Here is a 21614-nt window from a genome sequence, read left to right as displayed (position 1 = left end):
CGTCCAGCCCCAAGCCGTCGGCATCCACCTCCGGCACGTCCCCTGCCTCAGATAACACCCAGGGCAGACCTTTCCCCACCCTGGCCAGCACCATGGGGACACAGGCAGTGCGCCTCACTTCCACAACCGTCACGCAGCAGCAGGTCACGACGGAGCCTGGGGCCGCTTCGTCTTCCACGCGGAGCCCCTTCCCCAGCGTGGCCACGGCCTCTGCCACGAGCCTTACCGTCCATCCTCCCAGCCAAAGCCAAATTACCACCGTTAACCAGGGCAGCGGCACCACGGCTGAGCCCTACACCAAGACCTCTCTTTCCCCCTCGGCCACAGCGCAGACAAGCCTTTCCACAACAAGGTTGGAGGGCACACGAGCAAAGACGGAGACCGTGCCCATGACACCGACTCAGAAATGGAGCTCGCCCACGGTGCCTACCGGGACGCAGGCAGCCAGTCCCACTTTCCCAACAACGAGGCCCCATGCCGCTGCCACCAGCACGGGCACAGCCAGTGCCAGTGCTGCCTCCGTCTCTCCCAGCCCCAGCTCGGCGGCCACGAGCCACTCGTCCTCCTCTCCTGCGGGCCCCTCAGCCGCCACTCCCAACCCACAGAGAAGCACCGCCAGCGGCACCACTGAGTCCAGCTCGGCCACCCCAGCCCAACCCTCCACTGCATTCGTGTCTTCCACGCCTTCCTCCACTCCTGGCTTATCCGGCATCGGAACGGGTGGTACGACAGAACAGGCAGCAACTCAAAGCGCAGCTCCCAGCCTCTCCACCTCCGAGCCATCGGCAACAGCCTCTGGCACGTCCCCAGCCTCACGGAACACCCAGGGCAGCCTTTCGTCCACGCAGGCCACCACCACGGAGATGCAGTCTGGGCGCCTGACTTCCACAGCCGTCACGCGGGGGAAGGGCACGACGGAGCCTGGGGACACTGCATCTCCTACACGGAGCCCCTTGCCCACAGCGACAACGGCCGCTGCCACCAGCATCGACACGACTCCTCGCAGCCAAAGCGAAATTCCCACCATCAACCAGGCAAGCAGCACCATGGCAGAGCCCAACACCAAGGCTTCTCTTTCACTCTCAGCCACATCCTTGACAACCTTTTCCACGACGAGGAGGGTGGGCACAGAAGCAAAGACGGACACTGTGCCTACAATGCCGGCTCAGGAAGGGAGCTCGCCTGCGCCGTCAGCTGGGACCGAGGCAACGAGCCCTGCCTTCCCAACGACGAGGAGCCAAGCCACTGCCACCGGTGTGGGCACAGCGAGTGCCAGTGCTGCCTCCGTCTCTCCCAGCCCCAGCTCGGCAGCCACGAGCCACTCGTCCTCCTCTCCTGCGGGCTCCTCGGCCGCCACTCCCAACCCACAGAGAAGCAGCACAGGCGGCACCACTGAGTCCAGCTCGGCCACCACATCCCACCCTTCCACGGCAAACGTCTCTTCCACGGCAAACGTGTCTCCCGCGCTTTCCTCCCATCCTGGAACCTCCAGCGCTGGATCGGGCGCTGTGACGGCAGAGGCGTCGACTCAGACCACAGCTCCCAGCACGTCCAGCCCCAAGCCGTCGGCATCCACCTCCGGCACGTCCCCTGCCTCAGATAACACCCAGGGCAGACCTTTCCCCACCCTGGCCAGCACCATGGGGACACAGGCAGTGCGCCTCACTTCCACAACCGTCACGCAGCAGCAGGTCACGACGGAGCCTGGGGCCGCTTCGTCTTCCACGCGGAGCCCCTTCCCCAGCGTGGCCACGGCCTCTGCCACGAGCCTTACCGTCCATCCTCCCAGCCAAAGCCAAATTACCACCGTTAACCAGGGCAGCGGCACCACGGCTGAGCCCTACACCAAGACCTCTCTTTCCCCCTCGGCCACAGCGCAGACAAGCCTTTCCACAACAAGGTTGGAGGGCACACGAGCAAAGACGGAGACCGTGCCCATGACACCGACTCAGAAACGGAGCTCGCCCACGGTGCCTACCGGGACGCAGGCAGCCAGTCCCACCTTCCCAACAACGAGGCCCCATGCCGCTGCCACCAGCACGGGCACAGCCAGTGCCAGTGCTGCCTCCGTCTCTCCCAGCCCCAGCTCGGCGGCCACGAGCCACTCGTCCTCCTCTCCTGCGGGCCCCTCAGCCGCCACTCCCAACCCACAGAGAAGCACCGCCAGCGGCACCACTGAGTCCAGCTCGGCCACCCCAGCCCAACCCTCCACTGCATTCGTGTCTTCCACGCCTTCCTCCACTCCTGGCTTATCCGGCATCGGAACGGGTGGTACGACAGAACAGGCAGCAACTCAAAGCGCAGCTCCCAGCCTCTCCACCTCCGAGCCATCGGCAACAGCCTCTGGCACGTCCCCAGCCTCACGGAACACCCAGGGCAGCCTTTCGTCCACGCAGGCCACCACCACGGAGATGCAGTCTGGGCGCCTGACTTCCACAGCCGTCACGCGGGGGAAGGGCACGACGGAGCCTGGGGACACTGCATCTCCTACACGGAGCCCCTTGCCCACAGCGACAACGGCCGCTGCCACCAGCATCGACACGACTCCTCGCAGCCAAAGCGAAATTCCCACCATCAACCAGGCAAGCAGCACCATGGCAGAGCCCAACACCAAGGCTTCTCTTTCACTCTCAGCCACATCCTTGACAACCTTTTCCACGACGAGGAGGGTGGGCACAGAAGCAAAGACGGACACTGTGCCTACAATGCCGGCTCAGGAAGGGAGCTCGCCTGCGCCGTCAGCTGGGACCGAGGCAACGAGCCCTGCCTTCCCAACGACGAGGAGCCAAGCCACTGCCACCGGTGTGGGCACAGCGAGTGCCAGTGCTGCCTCCGTCTCTCCCAGCCCCAGCTCGGCAGCCACGAGCCACTCGTCCTCCTCTCCTGCGGGCTCCTCGGCCGCCACTCCCAACCCACAGAGAAGCAGCACAGGCGGCACCACTGAGTCCAGCTCGGCCACCACATCCCACCCTTCCACGGCAAACGTCTCTTCCACGGCAAACGTGTCTCCCGCGCTTTCCTCCCATCCTGGAACCTCCAGCGCTGGATCGGGCGCTGTGACGGCAGAGGCGTCGACTCAGACCACAGCTCCCAGCACGTCCAGCCCCAAGCCGTCGGCATCCACCTCCGGCACGTCCCCTGCCTCAGATAACACCCAGGGCAGACCTTTCCCCACCCTGGCCAGCACCATGGGGACACAGGCAGTGCGCCTCACTTCCACAACCGTCACGCAGCAGCAGGTCACGACGGAGCCTGGGGCCGCTTCGTCTTCCACGCGGAGCCCCTTCCCCAGCGTGGCCACGGCCTCTGCCACGAGCCTTACCGTCCATCCTCCCAGCCAAAGCCAAATTACCACCGTTAACCAGGGCAGCGGCACCACGGCTGAGCCCTACACCAAGACCTCTCTTTCCCCCTCGGCCACAGCGCAGACAAGCCTTTCCACAACAAGGTTGGAGGGCACACGAGCAAAGACGGAGACCGTGCCCATGACACCGACTCAGAAACGGAGCTCGCCCACGGTGCCTACCGGGACGCAGGCAGCCAGTCCCACCTTCCCAACAACGAGGCCCCATGCCGCTGCCACCAGCACGGGCACAGCCAGTGCCAGTGCTGCCTCCGTCTCTCCCAGCCCCAGCTCGGCGGCCACGAGCCACTCGTCCTCCTCTCCTGCGGGCCCCTCAGCCGCCACTCCCAACCCACAGAGAAGCACCGCCAGCGGCACCACTGAGTCCAGCTCGGCCACCCCAGCCCAACCCTCCACTGCATTCGTGTCTTCCACGCCTTCCTCCACTCCTGGCTTATCCGGCATCGGAACGGGTGGTATGACAGAACAGGCAGCAACTCAAAGCGCAGCTCCCAGCCTCTCCACCTCTGAGCCATCGGCAGCAGCCTCTGGCACGTCCCCAGCCTCACGGAACACCCAGGGCAGCCTTTCGTCCACGCAGGCCACCACCACGGAGATGCAGTCTGGGCGCCTGACTTCCACAGCCGTCACGCGGGGGAAGGGCACGACGGAGCCTGGGGACACTGCATCTCCTACACGGAGCCCCTTGCCCACAGCGACAACGGCCGCTGCCACCAGCATCGACATGACTCCTCGCAGCCAAAGCGAAATTCCCACCATCAACCAGGCAAGCAGCACCATGGCAGAGCCCAACACCAAGGCTTCTCTTTCACTCTCAGCCACATCCTTGACAACCTTTTCCACGACGAGGAGGGTGGGCACAGAAGCAAAGACGGACACTGTGCCTACAATGCCGGCTCAGGAAGGGAGCTCGCCTGCGCCGTCAGCTGGGACCGAGGCAACGAGCCCTGCCTTCCCAACGACGAGGAGCCAAGCCACTGCCACCGGTGTGGGCACAGCGAGTGCCAGTGCTGCCTCCGTCTCTCCCAGCCCCAGCTCGGCAGCCACGAGCCACTCGTCCTCCTCTCCTGCGGGCTCCTCGGCCGCCACTCCCAACCCACAGAGAAGCAGCACAGGCGGCACCACTGAGTCCAGCTCGGCCACCACATCCCACCCTTCCACGGCAAACGTCTCTTCCACGGCAAACGTGTCTCCCGTGCTTTCCTCCCATCCTGGAACCTCCAGCGCTGGATCGGGCGCTGTGACGGCAGAGGCGTCGACTCAGACCACAGCTCCCAGCACGTCCAGCCCCAAGCCGTCGGCATCCACCTCCGGCACGTCCCCTGCCTCAGATAACACCCAGGGCAGACCTTTCCCCACCCTGGCCAGCACCATGGGGACACAGGCAGTGCGCCTCACTTCCACAACCGTCACGCAGCAGCAGGTCACGACGGAGCCTGGGGCCGCTTCGTCTTCCACGCGGAGCCCCTTCCCCAGCGTGGCCACGGCCTCTGCCACGAGCCTTACCGTCCATCCTCCCAGCCAAAGCCAAATTACCACCGTTAACCAGGGCAGCGGCACCACGGCTGAGCCCTACACCAAGACCTCTCTTTCCCCCTCGGCCACAGCGCAGACAAGCCTTTCCACAACAAGGTTGGAGGGCACACGAGCAAAGACGGAGACCGTGCCCATGACACCGACTCAGAAACGGAGCTCGCCCACGGTGCCTACCGGGACACAGGCAGCCAGTCCCACCTTCCCAACAACGAGGCCCCATGCCGCTGCCACCAGCACGGGCACAGCCAGTGCCAGTGCTGCCTCCGTCTCTCCCAGCCCCAGCTCGGCGGCCACGAGCCACTCGTCCTCCTCTCCTGCGGGCCCCTCAGCCGCCACTCCCAACCCACAGAGAAGCACCGCCAGCGGCACCACTGAGTCCAGCTCGGCCACCCCAGCCCAACCCTCCACTGCATTCGTGTCTTCCACGCCTTCCTCCACTCCTGGCTTATCCGGCATCGGAACGGGTGGTACGACAGAACAGGCAGCAACTCAAAGCGCAGCTCCCAGCCTCTCCACCTCTGAGCCATCGGCAGCAGCCTCTGGCACGTCCCCAGCCTCACGGAACACCCAGGGCAGCCTTTCGTCCACGCAGGCCACCACCACGGAGATGCAGTCTGGGCGCCTGACTTCCACAGCCGTCACGCGGGGGAAGGGCACGACGGAGCCTGGGGACACTGCATCTCCTACACGGAGCCCCTTGCCCACAGCGACAACGGCCGCTGCCACCAGCATCGACACGACTCCTCGCAGCCAAAGCGAAATTCCCACCATCAACCAGGCAAGCAGCACCATGGCAGAGCCCAACACCAAGGCTTCTCTTTCACTCTCAGCCACATCCTTGACAACCTTTTCCACGACGAGGAGGGTGGGCACAGAAGCAAAGACGGACACTGTGCCTACAATGCCGGCTCAGGAAGGGAGCTCGCCTGCGCCGTCAGCTGGGACCGAGGCAACGAGCCCTGCCTTCCCAACGACGAGGAGCCAAGCCACTGCCACCGGTGTGGGCACAGCGAGTGCCAGTGCTGCCTCCGTCTCTCCCAGCCCCAGCTCGGCAGCCACGAGCCACTCGTCCTCCTCTCCTGCGGGCTCCTCGGCCGCCACTCCCAACCCACAGAGAAGCAGCACAGGCGGCACCACTGAGTCCAGCTCGGCCACCACATCCCACCCTTCCACGGCAAACGTCTCTTCCACGGCAAACGTGTCTCCCGCGCTTTCCTCCCATCCTGGAACCTCCAGCGCTGGATCGGGCGCTGTGACGGCAGAGGCGTCGACTCAGACCACAGCTCCCAGCACGTCCAGCCCCAAGCCGTCGGCATCCACCTCCGGCACGTCCCCTGCCTCAGATAACACCCAGGGCAGACCTTTCCCCACCCTGGCCAGCACCATGGGGACACAGGCAGTGCGCCTCACTTCCACAACCGTCACGCAGCAGCAGGTCACGACGGAGCCTGGGGCCGCTTCGTCTTCCACGCGGAGCCCCTTCCCCAGCGTGGCCACGGCCTCTGCCACGAGCCTTACCGTCCATCCTCCCAGCCAAAGCCAAATTACCACCGTTAACCAGGGCAGCGGCACCACGGCTGAGCCCTACACCAAGACCTCTCTTTCCCCCTCGGCCACAGCGCAGACAAGCCTTTCCACAACAAGGTTGGAGGGCACACGAGCAAAGACGGAGACCGTGCCCATGACACCGACTCAGAAACGGAGCTCGCCCACGGTGCCTACCGGGACGCAGGCAGCCAGTCCCACCTTCCCAACAACGAGGCCCCATGCCGCTGCCACCAGCACGGGCACAGCCAGTGCCAGTGCTGCCTCCGTCTCTCCCAGCCCCAGCTCGGCGGCCACGAGCCACTCGTCCTCCTCTCCTGCGGGCCCCTCAGCCGCCACTCCCAACCCACAGAGAAGCACCGCCAGCGGCACCACTGAGTCCAGCTCGGCCACCCCAGCCCAACCCTCCACTGCATTCGTGTCTTCCACGCCTTCCTCCACTCCTGGCTTATCCGGCATCGGAACGGGTGGTACGACAGAACAGGCAGCAACTCAAAGCGCAGCTCCCAGCCTCTCCACCTCTGAGCCATCGGCAGCAGCCTCTGGCACGTCCCCAGCCTCACGGAACACCCAGGGCAGCCTTTCGTCCACGCAGGCCACCACCACGGAGATGCAGTCTGGGCGCCTGACTTCCACAGCCGTCACGCGGGGGAAGGGCACGACGGAGCCTGGGGACACTGCATCTCCTACACGGAGCCCCTTGCCCACAGCGACAACGGCCGCTGCCACCAGCATCGACACGACTCCTCGCAGCCAAAGCGAAATTCCCACCATCAACCAGGCAAGCAGCACCATGGCAGAGCCCAACACCAAGGCTTCTCTTTCACTCTCAGCCACATCCTTGACAACCTTTTCCACGACGAGGAGGGTGGGCACAGAAGCAAAGACGGACACTGTGCCTACCATGCCGGCTCAGGAAGGGAGCTCGCCTGCGCCGTCAGCTGGGACCGAGGCAACGAGCCCTGCCTTCCCAACGACGAGGAGCCAAGCCACTGCCACCGGTGTGGGCACAGCGAGTGCCAGTGCTGCCTCCGTCTCTCCCAGCCCCAGCTCGGCAGCCACGAGCCACTCGTCCTCCTCTCCTGCGGGCTCCTCGGCCGCCACTCCCAACCCACAGAGAAGCAGCACAGGCGGCACCACTGAGTCCAGCTCGGCCACCACATCCCACCCTTCCACGGCAAACGTCTCTTCCACGGCAAACGTGTCTCCCGTGCTTTCCTCCCATCCTGGAACCTCCAGCGCTGGATCGGGCGCTGTGACGGCAGAGGCGTCGACTCAGACCACAGCTCCCAGCACGTCCAGCCCCAAGCCGTCGGCATCCACCTCCGGCACGTCCCCTGCCTCAGATAACACCCAGGGCAGACCTTTCCCCACCCTGGCCAGCACCATGGGGACACAGGCAGTGCGCCTCACTTCCACAACCGTCACGCAGCAGCAGGTCACGACGGAGCCTGGGGCCGCTTCGTCTTCCACGCGGAGCCCCTTCCCCAGCGTGGCCACGGCCTCTGCCACGAGCCTTACCGTCCATCCTCCCAGCCAAAGCCAAATTACCACCGTTAACCAGGGCAGCGGCACCACGGCTGAGCCCTACACCAAGACCTCTCTTTCCCCCTCGGCCACAGCGCAGACAAGCCTTTCCACAACAAGGTTGGAGGGCACACGAGCAAAGACGGAGACCGTGCCCATGACACCGACTCAGAAACGGAGCTCGCCCACGGTGCCTACCGGGACGCAGGCAGCCAGTCCCACCTTCCCAACAACGAGGCCCCATGCCGCTGCCACCAGCACGGGCACAGCCAGTGCCAGTGCTGCCTCCGTCTCTCCCAGCCCCAGCTCGGCGGCCACGAGCCACTCGTCCTCCTCTCCTGCGGGCCCCTCAGCCGCCACTCCCAACCCACAGAGAAGCACCGCCAGCGGCACCACTGAGTCCAGCTCGGCCACCCCAGCCCAACCCTCCACTGCATTCGTGTCTTCCACGCCTTCCTCCACTCCTGGCTTATCCGGCATCGGAACGGGTGGTACGACAGAACAGGCAGCAACTCAAAGCGCAGCTCCCAGCCTCTCCACCTCCGAGCCATCGGCAGCAGCCTCTGGCACGTCCCCAGCCTCACGGAACACCCAGGGCAGCCTTTCGTCCACGCAGGCCACCACCACGGAGATGCAGTCTGGGCGCCTGACTTCCACAGCCGTCACGCGGGGGAAGGGCACGACGGAGCCTGGGGACACTGCATCTCCTACACGGAGCCCCTTGCCCACAGCGACAACGGCCGCTGCCACCAGCATCGACACGACTCCTCGCAGCCAAAGCGAAATTCCCACCATCAACCAGGCAAGCAGCACCATGGCAGAGCCCAACACCAAGGCTTCTCTTTCACTCTCAGCCACATCCTTGACAACCTTTTCCACGACGAGGAGGGTGGGCACAGAAGCAAAGACGGACACTGTGCCTACAATGCCGGCTCAGGAAGGGAGCTCGCCTGCGCCGTCAGCTGGGACCGAGGCAACGAGCCCTGCCTTCCCAACGACGAGGAGCCAAGCCACTGCCACCGGTGTGGGCACAGCGAGTGCCAGTGCTGCCTCCGTCTCTCCCAGCCCCAGCTCGGCAGCCACGAGCCACTCGTCCTCCTCTCCTGCGGGCTCCTCGGCCGCCACTCCCAACCCACAGAGAAGCAGCACAGGCGGCACCACTGAGTCCAGCTCGGCCACCACATCCCACCCTTCCACGGCAAACGTCTCTTCCACGGCAAACGTGTCTCCCGCGCTTTCCTCCCATCCTGGAACCTCCAGCGCTGGATCGGGCGCTGTGACGGCAGAGGCGTCGACTCAGACCACAGCTCCCAGCACGTCCAGCCCCAAGCCGTCGGCATCCACCTCCGGCACGTCCCCTGCCTCAGATAACACCCAGGGCAGACCTTTCCCCACCCTGGCCAGCACCATGGGGACACAGGCAGTGCGCCTCACTTCCACAACCGTCACGCAGCAGCAGGTCACGACGGAGCCTGGGGCCGCTTCGTCTTCCACGCGGAGCCCCTTCCCCAGCGTGGCCACGGCCTCTGCCACGAGCCTTACCGTCCATCCTCCCAGCCAAAGCCAAATTACCACCGTTAACCAGGGCAGCGGCACCACGGCTGAGCCCTACACCAAGACCTCTCTTTCCCCCTCGGCCACAGCGCAGACAAGCCTTTCCACAACAAGGTTGGAGGGCACACGAGCAAAGACGGAGACCGTGCCCATGACACCGACTCAGAAACGGAGCTCGCCCACGGTGCCTACCGGGACACAGGCAGCCAGTCCCACCTTCCCAACAACGAGGCCCCATGCCGCTGCCACCAGCACGGGCACAGCCAGTGCCAGTGCTGCCTCCGTCTCTCCCAGCCCCAGCTCGGCGGCCACGAGCCACTCGTCCTCCTCTCCTGCGGGCCCCTCAGCCGCCACTCCCAACCCACAGAGAAGCACCGCCAGCGGCACCACTGAGTCCAGCTCGGCCACCCCAGCCCAACCCTCCACTGCATTCGTGTCTTCCACGCCTTCCTCCACTCCTGGCTTATCCGGCATCGGAACGGGTGGTACGACAGAACAGGCAGCAACTCAAAGCGCAGCTCCCAGCCTCTCCACCTCCGAGCCATCGGCAGCAGCCTCTGGCACGTCCCCAGCCTCACGGAACACCCAGGGCAGCCTTTCGTCCACGCAGGCCACCACCACGGAGATGCAGTCTGGGCGCCTGACTTCCACAGCCGTCACGCGGGGGAAGGGCACGACGGAGCCTGGGGACACTGCATCTCCTACACGGAGCCCCTTGCCCACAGCGACAACGGCCGCTGCCACCAGCATCGACACGACTCCTCGCAGCCAAAGCGAAATTCCCACCATCAACCAGGCAAGCAGCACCATGGCAGAGCCCAACACCAAGGCTTCTCTTTCACTCTCAGCCACATCCTTGACAACCTTTTCCACGACGAGGAGGGTGGGCACAGAAGCAAAGACGGACACTGTGCCTACAATGCCGGCTCAGGAAGGGAGCTCGCCTGCGCCGTCAGCTGGGACCGAGGCAACGAGCCCTGCCTTCCCAACGACGAGGAGCCAAGCCACTGCCACCGGTGTGGGCACAGCGAGTGCCAGTGCTGCCTCCGTCTCTCCCAGCCCCAGCTCGGCAGCCACGAGCCACTCGTCCTCCTCTCCTGCGGGCTCCTCGGCCGCCACTCCCAACCCACAGAGAAGCAGCACAGGCGGCACCACTGAGTCCAGCTCGGCCACCACATCCCACCCTTCCACGGCAAACGTCTCTTCCACGGCAAACGTGTCTCCCGCGCTTTCCTCCCATCCTGGAACCTCCAGCGCTGGATCGGGCGCTGTGACGGCAGAGGCGTCGACTCAGACCACAGCTCCCAGCACGTCCAGCCCCAAGCCGTCGGCATCCACCTCCGGCACGTCCCCTGCCTCAGATAACACCCAGGGCAGACCTTTCCCCACCCTGGCCAGCACCATGGGGACACAGGCAGTGCGCCTCACTTCCACAACCGTCACGCAGCAGCAGGTCACGACGGAGCCTGGGGCCGCTTCGTCTTCCACGCGGAGCCCCTTCCCCAGCGTGGCCACGGCCTCTGCCACGAGCCTTACCGTCCATCCTCCCAGCCAAAGCCAAATTACCACCGTTAACCAGGGCAGCGGCACCACGGCTGAGCCCTACACCAAGACCTCTCTTTCCCCCTCGGCCACAGCGCAGACAAGCCTTTCCACAACAAGGTTGGAGGGCACACGAGCAAAGACGGAGACCGTGCCCATGACACCGACTCAGAAACGGAGCTCGCCCACGGTGCCTACCGGGACGCAGGCAGCCAGTCCCACCTTCCCAACAACGAGGCCCCATGCCGCTGCCACCAGCACGGGCACAGCCAGTGCCAGTGCTGCCTCCGTCTCTCCCAGCCCCAGCTCGGCGGCCACGAGCCACTCGTCCTCCTCTCCTGCGGGCCCCTCAGCCGCCACTCCCAACCCACAGAGAAGCACCGCCAGCGGCACCACTGAGTCCAGCTCGGCCACCCCAGCCCAACCCTCCACTGCATTCGTGTCTTCCACGCCTTCCTCCACTCCTGGCTTATCCGGCATCGGAACGGGTGGTACGACAGAACAGGCAGCAACTCAAAGCGCAGCTCCCAGCCTCTCCACCTCCGAGCCATCGGCAGCAGCCTCTGGCACGTCCCCAGCCTCACGGAACACCCAGGGCAGCCTTTCGTCCACGCAGGCCACCACCACGGAGATGCAGTCTGGGCGCCTGACTTCCACAGCCGTCACGCGGGGGAAGGGCACGACGGAGCCTGGGGACACTGCATCTCCTACACGGAGCCCCTTGCCCACAGCGACAACGGCCGCTGCCACCAGCATCGACACGACTCCTCGCAGCCAAAGCGAAATTCCCACCATCAACCAGGCAAGCAGCACCATGGCAGAGCCCAACACCAAGGCTTCTCTTTCACTCTCAGCCACATCCTTGACAACCTTTTCCACGACGAGGAGGGTGGGCACAGAAGCAAAGACGGACACTGTGCCTACAATGCCGGCTCAGGAAGGGAGCTCGCCTGCGCCGTCAGCTGGGACCGAGGCAACGAGCCCTGCCTTCCCAACGACGAGGAGCCAAGCCACTGCCACCGGTGTGGGCACAGCGAGTGCCAGTGCTGCCTCCGTCTCTCCCAGCCCCAGCTCGGCAGCCACGAGCCACTCGTCCTCCTCTCCTGCGGGCTCCTCGGCCGCCACTCCCAACCCACAGAGAAGCAGCACAGGCGGCACCACTGAGTCCAGCTCGGCCACCACATCCCACCCTTCCACGGCAAACGTCTCTTCCACGGCAAACGTGTCTCCCGCGCTTTCCTCCCATCCTGGAACCTCCAGCGCTGGATCGGGCGCTGTGACGGCAGAGGCGTCGACTCAGACCACAGCTCCCAGCACGTCCAGCCCCAAGCCGTCGGCATCCACCTCCGGCACGTCCCCTGCCTCAGATAACACCCAGGGCAGACCTTTCCCCACCCTGGCCAGCACCATGGGGACACAGGCAGTGCGCCTCACTTCCACAACCGTCACGCAGCAGCAGGTCACGACGGAGCCTGGGGCCGCTTCGTCTTCCACGCGGAGCCCCTTCCCCAGCGTGGCCACGGCCTCTGCCACGAGCCTTACCGTCCATCCTCCCAGCCAAAGCCAAATTACCACCGTTAACCAGGGCAGCGGCACCACGGCTGAGCCCTACACCAAGACCTCTCTTTCCCCCTCGGCCACAGCGCAGACAAGCCTTTCCACAACAAGGTTGGAGGGCACACGAGCAAAGACGGAGACCGTGCCCATGACACCGACTCAGAAACGGAGCTCGCCCACGGTGCCTACCGGGACGCAGGCAGCCAGTCCCACCTTCCCAACAACGAGGCCCCATGCCGCTGCCACCAGCACGGGCACAGCCAGTGCCAGTGCTGCCTCCGTCTCTCCCAGCCCCAGCTCGGCGGCCACGAGCCACTCGTCCTCCTCTCCTGCGGGCCCCTCAGCCGCCACTCCCAACCCACAGAGAAGCACCGCCAGCGGCACCACTGAGTCCAGCTCGGCCACCCCAGCCCAACCCTCCACTGCATTCGTGTCTTCCACGCCTTCCTCCACTCCTGGCTTATCCGGCATCGGAACGGGTGGTACGACAGAACAGGCAGCAACTCAAAGCGCAGCTCCCAGCCTCTCCACCTCCGAGCCATCGGCAGCAGCCTCTGGCACGTCCCCAGCCTCACGGAACACCCAGGGCAGCCTTTCGTCCACGCAGGCCACCACCACGGAGATGCAGTCTGGGCGCCTGACTTCCACAGCCGTCACGCGGGGGAAGGGCACGACGGAGCCTGGGGACACTGCATCTCCTACACGGAGCCCCTTGCCCACAGCGACAACGGCCGCTGCCACCAGCATCGACACGACTCCTCGCAGCCAAAGCGAAATTCCCACCATCAACCAGGCAAGCAGCACCATGGCAGAGCCCAACACCAAGGCTTCTCTTTCACTCTCAGCCACATCCTTGACAACCTTTTCCACGACGAGGAGGGTGGGCACAGAAGCAAAGACGGACACTGTGCCTACAATGCCGGCTCAGGAAGGGAGCTCGCCTGCGCCGTCAGCTGGGACCGAGGCAACGAGCCCTGCCTTCCCAACGACGAGGAGCCAAGCCACTGCCACCGGTGTGGGCACAGCGAGTGCCAGTGCTGCCTCCGTCTCTCCCAGCCCCAGCTCGGCAGCCACGAGCCACTCGTCCTCCTCTCCTGCGGGCTCCTCGGCCGCCACTCCCAACCCACAGAGAAGCAGCACAGGCGGCACCACTGAGTCCAGCTCGGCCACCACATCCCACCCTTCCACGGCAAACGTCTCTTCCACGGCAAACGTGTCTCCCGCGCTTTCCTCCCATCCTGGAACCTCCAGCGCTGGATCGGGCGCTGTGACGGCAGAGGCGTCGACTCAGACCACAGCTCCCAGCACGTCCAGCCCCAAGCCGTCGGCATCCACCTCCGGCACGTCCCCTGCCTCAGATAACACCCAGGGCAGACCTTTCCCCACCCTGGCCAGCACCATGGGGACACAGGCAGTGCGCCTCACTTCCACAACCGTCACGCAGCAGCAGGTCACGACGGAGCCTGGGGCCGCTTCGTCTTCCACGCGGAGCCCCTTCCCCAGCGTGGCCACGGCCTCTGCCACGAGCCTTACCGTCCATCCTCCCAGCCAAAGCCAAATTACCACCGTTAACCAGGGCAGCGGCACCACGGCTGAGCCCTACACCAAGACCTCTCTTTCCCCCTCGGCCACAGCGCAGACAAGCCTTTCCACAACAAGGTTGGAGGGCACACGAGCAAAGACGGAGACCGTGCCCATGACACCGACTCAGAAACGGAGCTCGCCCACGGTGCCTACCGGGACGCAGGCAGCCAGTCCCACCTTCCCAACAACGAGGCCCCATGCCGCTGCCACCAGCACGGGCACAGCCAGTGCCAGTGCTGCCTCCGTCTCTCCCAGCCCCAGCTCGGCGGCCACGAGCCACTCGTCCTCCTCTCCTGCGGGCCCCTCAGCCGCCACTCCCAACCCACAGAGAAGCACCGCCAGCGGCACCACTGAGTCCAGCTCGGCCACCCCAGCCCAACCCTCCACTGCATTCGTGTCTTCCACGCCTTCCTCCACTCCTGGCTTATCCGGCATCGGAACGGGTGGTACGACAGAACAGGCAGCAACTCAAAGCGCAGCTCCCAGCCTCTCCACCTCCGAGCCATCGGCAGCAGCCTCTGGCACGTCCCCAGCCTCACGGAACACCCAGGGCAGCCTTTCGTCCACGCAGGCCACCACCACGGAGATGCAGTCTGGGCGCCTGACTTCCACAGCCGTCACGCGGGGGAAGGGCACGACGGAGCCTGGGGACACTGCATCTCCTACACGGAGCCCCTTGCCCACAGCGACAACGGCCGCTGCCACCAGCATCGACACGACTCCTCGCAGCCAAAGCGAAATTCCCACCATCAACCAGGCAAGCAGCACCATGGCAGAGCCCAACACCAAGGCTTCTCTTTCACTCTCAGCCACATCCTTGACAACCTTTTCCACGACGAGGAGGGTGGGCACAGAAGCAAAGACGGACACTGTGCCTACAATGCCGGCTCAGGAAGGGAGCTCGCCTGCGCCGTCAGCTGGGACCGAGGCAACGAGCCCTGCCTTCCCAACGACGAGGAGCCAAGCCACTGCCACCGGTGTGGGCACAGCGAGTGCCAGTGCTGCCTCCGTCTCTCCCAGCCCCAGCTCGGCAGCCACGAGCCACTCGTCCTCCTCTCCTGCGGGCTCCTCGGCCGCCACTCCCAACCCACAGAGAAGCAGCACAGGCGGCACCACTGAGTCCAGCTCGGCCACCACATCCCACCCTTCCACGGCAAACGTCTCTTCCACGGCAAACGTGTCTCCCGCGCTTTCCTCCCATCCTGGAACCTCCAGCGCTGGATCGGGCGCTGTGACGGCAGAGGCGTCGACTCAGACCACAGCTCCCAGCACGTCCAGCCCCAAGCCGTCGGCATCCACCTCCGGCACGTCCCCTGCCTCAGATAACACCCAGGGCAGACCTTTCCCCACCCTGGCCAGCACCATGGGGACACAGGCAGTGCGCCTCACTTCCACAACCGTCACGCAGCAGCAGGTCACGACGGAGCCTGGGGCCGCTTCGTCTTCCACGCGGAGCCCCTTCCCCAGCGTGGCCACGGCCTCTGCCACGAGCCTTACCGTCCATCCTCCCAGCCAAAGCCAAATTACCACCGTTAACCAGGGCAGCGGCACCACGGCTGAGCCCTACACCAAGACCTCTCTTTCCCCCTCGGCCACAGCGCAGACAAGCCTTTCCACAACAAGGTTGGAGGGCACACGAGCAAAGACGGAGACCGTGCCCATGACACCGACTCAGAAACGGAGCTCGCCCACGGTGCCTACCGGGACGCAGGCAGCCAGTCCCACCTCCCCAACAACGAGGCCCCATGCCGCTGCCACCAGCACGGGCACAGCCAGTGCCAGTGCTGCCTCCGTCTCTCCCAGCCCCAGCTCGGCGGCCACGAGCCACTCGTCCTCCTCTCCTGCGGGCCCCTCAGCCGCCACTCCCAACCCACAGAGAAGCACCGCCAGCGGCACCACTGAGTCCAGCTCGGCCACCCCAGCCCAACCCTCCACTGCATTCGTGTCTTCCACGCCTTCCTCCACTCCTGGCTTATCCGGCATCGGAACGGGTGGTACGACAGAACAGGCAGCAACTCAAAGCGCAGCTCCCAGCCTCTCCACCTCCGAGCCATCGGCAGCAGCCTCTGGCACGTCCCCAGCCTCACGGAACACCCAGGGCAGCCTTTCGTCCACGCAGGCCACCACCACGGAGATGCAGTCTGGGCGCCTGACTTCCACAGCCGTCACGCGGGGGAAGGGCACGACGGAGCCTGGGGACACTGCATCTCCTACACGGAGCCCCTTGCCCACAGCGACAACGGCCGCTGCCACCAGCATCGACACGACTCCTCGCAGCCAAAGCGAAATTCCCACCATCAACCAGGCAAGCAGCACCATGGCAGAGCCCAACACCAAGGCTTCTCTTTCACTCTCAGCCACATCCTTGACAACCTTTTCCACGACGAGGAGGGTGGGCACAGAAGCAAAGACGGACACTGTGCCTACAATGCCGGCTCAGGAAGGGAGCTCGCCTGCGCCGTCAGCTGGGACCGAGGCAACGAGCCCTGCCTTCCCAACGACGAGGAGCCAAGCCACTGCCACCGGTGTGGGCACAGCGAGTGCCAGTGCTGCCTCCGTCTCTCCCAGCCCCAGCTCGGCAGCCACGAGCCACTCGTCCTCCTCTCCTGCGGGCTCCTCGGCCGCCACTCCCAACCCACAGAGAAGCAGCACAGGCGGCACCACTGAGTCCAGCTCGGCCACCACATCCCACCCTTCCACGGCAAACGTCTCTTCCACGGCAAACGTGTCTCCCGCGCTTTCCTCCCATCCTGGAACCTCCAGCGCTGGATCGGGCGCTGTGACGGCAGAGGCGTCGACTCAGACCACAGCTCCCAGCACGTCCAGCCCCAAGCCGTCGGCATCCACCTCCGGCACGTCCCCTGCCTCAGATAACACCCAGGGCAGACCTTTCCCCACCCTGGCCAGCACCATGGGGACACAGGCAGTGCGCCTCACTTCCACAACCGTCACGCAGCAGCAGGTCACGACGGAGCCTGGGGCCGCTTCGTCTTCCACGCGGAGCCCCTTCCCCAGCGTGGCCACGGCCTCTGCCACGAGCCTTACCGTCCATCCTCCCAGCCAAAGCCAAATTACCACCGTTAACCAGGGCAGCGGCACCACGGCTGAGCCCTACACCAAGACCTCTCTTTCCCCCTCGGCCACAGCGCAGACAAGCCTTTCCACAACAAGGTTGGAGGGCACACGAGCAAAGACGGAGACCGTGCCCATGACACCGACTCAGAAACGGAGCTCGCCCACGGTGCCTACCGGGACGCAGGCAGCCAGTCCCACCTCCCCAACAACGAGGCCCCATGCCGCTGCCACCAGCACGGGCACAGCCAGTGCCAGTGCTGCCTCCGTCTCTCCCAGCCCCAGCTCGGCGGCCACGAGCCACTCGTCCTCCTCTCCTGCGGGCCCCTCAGCCGCCACTCCCAACCCACAGAGAAGCACCGCCAGCGGCACCACTGAGTCCAGCTCGGCCACCCCAGCCCAACCCTCCACTGCATTCGTGTCTTCCACGCCTTCCTCCACTCCTGGCTTATCCGGCATCGGAACGGGTGGTACGACAGAACAGGCAGCAACTCAAAGCGCAGCTCCCAGCCTCTCCACCTCCGAGCCATCGGCAGCAGCCTCTGGCACGTCCCCAGCCTCACGGAACACCCAGGGCAGCCTTTCGTCCACGCAGGCCACCACCACGGAGATGCAGTCTGGGCGCCTGACTTCCACAGCCGTCACGCGGGGGAAGGGCACGACGGAGCCTGGGGACACTGCATCTCCTACACGGAGCCCCTTGCCCACAGCGACAACGGCCGCTGCCACCAGCATCGACACGACTCCTCGCAGCCAAAGCGAAATTCCCACCATCAACCAGGCAAGCAGCACCATGGCAGAGCCCAACACCAAGGCTTCTCTTTCACTCTCAGCCACATCCTTGACAACCTTTTCCACGACGAGGAGGGTGGGCACAGAAGCAAAGACGGACACTGTGCCTACAATGCCGGCTCAGGAAGGGAGCTCGCCTGCGCCGTCAGCTGGGACCGAGGCAACGAGCCCTGCCTTCCCAACGACGAGGAGCCAAGCCACTGCCACCGGTGTGGGCACAGCGAGTGCCAGTGCTGCCTCCGTCTCTCCCAGCCCCAGCTCGGCAGCCACGAGCCACTCGTCCTCCTCTCCTGCGGGCTCCTCGGCCGCCACTCCCAACCCACAGAGAAGCAGCACAGGCGGCACCACTGAGTCCAGCTCGGCCACCACATCCCACCCTTCCACGGCAAACGTCTCTTCCACGGCAAACGTGTCTCCCGCGCTTTCCTCCCATCCTGGAACCTCCAGCGCTGGATCGGGCGCTGTGACGGCAGAGGCGTCGACTCAGACCACAGCTCCCAGCACGTCCAGCCCCAAGCCGTCGGCATCCACCTCCGGCACGTCCCCTGCCTCAGATAACACCCAGGGCAGACCTTTCCCCACCCTGGCCAGCACCATGGGGACACAGGCAGTGCGCCTCACTTCCACAACCGTCACGCAGCAGCAGGTCACGACGGAGCCTGGGGCCGCTTCGTCTTCCACGCGGAGCCCCTTCCCCAGCGTGGCCACGGCCTCTGCCACGAGCCTTACCGTCCATCCTCCCAGCCAAAGCCAAATTACCACCGTTAACCAGGGCAGCGGCACCACGGCTGAGCCCTACACCAAGACCTCTCTTTCCCCCTCGGCCACAGCGCAGACAAGCCTTTCCACAACAAGGTTGGAGGGCACACGAGCAAAGACGGAGACCGTGCCCATGACACCGACTCAGAAACGGAGCTCGCCCACGGTGCCTACCGGGACGCAGGCAGCCAGTCCCACCTCCCCAACAACGAGGCCCCATGCCGCTGCCACCAGCACGGGCACAGCCAGTGCCAGTGCTGCCTCCGTCTCTCCCAGCCCCAGCTCGGCGGCCACGAGCCACTCGTCCTCCTCTCCTGCGGGCCCCTCAGCCGCCACTCCCAACCCACAGAGAAGCACCGCCAGCGGCACCACTGAGTCCAGCTCGGCCACCCCAGCCCAACCCTCCACTGCATTCGTGTCTTCCACGCCTTCCTCCACTCCTGGCTTATCCGGCATCGGAACGGGTGGTACGACAGAACAGGCAGCAACTCAAAGCGCAGCTCCCAGCCTCTCCACCTCCGAGCCATCGGCAGCAGCCTCTGGCACGTCCCCAGCCTCACGGAACACCCAGGGCAGCCTTTCGTCCACGCAGGCCACCACCACGGAGATGCAGTCTGGGCGCCTGACTTCCACAGCCGTCACGCGGGGGAAGGGCACGACGGAGCCTGGGGACACTGCATCTCCTACACGGAGCCCCTTGCCCACAGCGACAACGGCCGCTGCCACCAGCATCGACACGACTCCTCGCAGCCAAAGCGAAATTCCCACCATCAACCAGGCAAGCAGCACCATGGCAGAGCCCAACACCAAGGCTTCTCTTTCACTCTCAGCCACATCCTTGACAACCTTTTCCACGACGAGGAGGGTGGGCACAGAAGCAAAGACGGACACTGTGCCTACAATGCCGGCTCAGGAAGGGAGCTCGCCTGCGCCGTCAGCTGGGACCGAGGCAACGAGCCCTGCCTTCCCAACGACGAGGAGCCAAGCCACTGCCACCGGTGTGGGCACAGCGAGTGCCAGTGCTGCCTCCGTCTCTCCCAGCCCCAGCTCGGCAGCCACGAGCCACTCGTCCTCCTCTCCTGCGGGCTCCTCGGCCGCCACTCCCAACCCACAGAGAAGCAGCACAGGCGGCACCACTGAGTCCAGCTCGGCCACCACATCCCACCCTTCCACGGCAAACGTCTCTTCCACGGCAAACGTGTCTCCCGCGCTTTCCTCCCATCCTGGAACCTCCAGCGCTGGATCGGGCGCTGTGACGGCAGAGGCGTCGACTCAGACCACAGCTCCCAGCACGTCCAGCCCCAAGCCGTCGGCATCCACCTCCGGCACGTCCCCTGCCTCAGATAACACCCAGGGCAGACCTTTCCCCACCCTGGCCAGCACCATGGGGACACAGGCAGTGCGCCTCACTTCCACAACCGTCACGCAGCAGCAGGTCACGACGGAGCCTGGGGCCGCTTCGTCTTCCACGCGGAGCCCCTTCCCCAGCGTGGCCACGGCCTCTGCCACGAGCCTTACCGTCCATCCTCCCAGCCAAAGCCAAATTACCACCGTTAACCAGGGCAGCGGCACCACGGCTGAGCCCTACACCAAGACCTCTCTTTCCCCCTCGGCCACAGCGCAGACAAGCCTTTCCACAACAAGGTTGGAGGGCACACGAGCAAAGACGGAGACCGTGCCCATGACACCGACTCAGAAACGGAGCTCGCCCACGGTGCCTACCGGGACGCAGGCAGCCAGTCCCACCTCCCCAACAACGAGGCCCCATGCCGCTGCCACCAGCACGGGCACAGCCAGTGCCAGTGCTGCCTCCGTCTCTCCCAGCCCCAGCTCGGCGGCCACGAGCCACTCGTCCTCCTCTCCTGCGGGCCCCTCAGCCGCCACTCCCAACCCACAGAGAAGCACCGCCAGCGGCACCACTGAGTCCAGCTCGGCCACCCCAGCCCAACCCTCCACTGCATTCGTGTCTTCCACGCCTTCCTCCACTCCTGGCTTATCCGGCATCGGAACGGGTGGTACGACAGAACAGGCAGCAACTCAAAGCGCAGCTCCCAGCCTCTCCACCTCCGAGCCATCGGCAGCAGCCTCTGGCACGTCCCCAGCCTCACGGAACACCCAGGGCAGCCTTTCGTCCACGCAGGCCACCACCACGGAGATGCAGTCTGGGCGCCTGACTTCCACAGCCGTCACGCGGGGGAAGGGCACGACGGAGCCTGGGGACACTGCATCTCCTACACGGAGCCCCTTGCCCACAGCGACAACGGCCGCTGCCACCAGCATCGACACGACTCCTCGCAGCCAAAGCGAAATTCCCACCATCAACCAGGCAAGCAGCACCATGGCAGAGCCCAACACCAAGGCTTCTCTTTCACTCTCAGCCACATCCTTGACAACCTTTTCCACGACGAGGAGGGTGGGCACAGAAGCAAAGACGGACACTGTGCCTACAATGCCGGCTCAGGAAGGGAGCTCGCCTGCGCCGTCAGCTGGGACCGAGGCAACGAGCCCTGCCTTCCCAACGACGAGGAGCCAAGCCACTGCCACCGGTGTGGGCACAGCGAGTGCCAGTGCTGCCTCCGTCTCTCCCAGCCCCAGCTCGGCAGCCACGAGCCACTCGTCCTCCTCTCCTGCGGGCTCCTCGGCCGCCACTCCCAACCCACAGAGAAGCAGCACAGGCGGCACCACTGAGTCCAGCTCGGCCACCACATCCCACCCTTCCACGGCAAACGTCTCTTCCACGGCAAACGTGTCTCCCGCGCTTTCCTCCCATCCTGGAACCTCC

The 21614-nt window shown here is 65.3% G+C and overlaps 1 protein-coding gene across 1 annotated transcript in view; it reads left to right on the top strand.

The window, feature by feature from the left end:
- The window catches only part of LOC128851456 (mucin-16-like), a 40913-nt gene that overhangs the window by 2341 nt on the left and 16958 nt on the right, over positions 1-21614 (top strand). Inside the window, exon 2 of the mRNA XM_054060506.1 lies at positions 52-21572. Coding sequence (XP_053916481.1) covers positions 52-21572 — 21521 coding nt within the window. The remainder of the gene's footprint in view (positions 1-51; positions 21573-21614) is intronic.

This window comes from Cuculus canorus, chromosome 1, assembly GCF_017976375.1.
Source record: "Cuculus canorus isolate bCucCan1 chromosome 1, bCucCan1.pri, whole genome shotgun sequence".
Classification (NCBI taxonomy): domain Eukaryota; kingdom Metazoa; phylum Chordata; class Aves; order Cuculiformes; family Cuculidae; genus Cuculus; species Cuculus canorus.
This window is presented reverse-complemented; position numbering and strand designations above follow the sequence as displayed.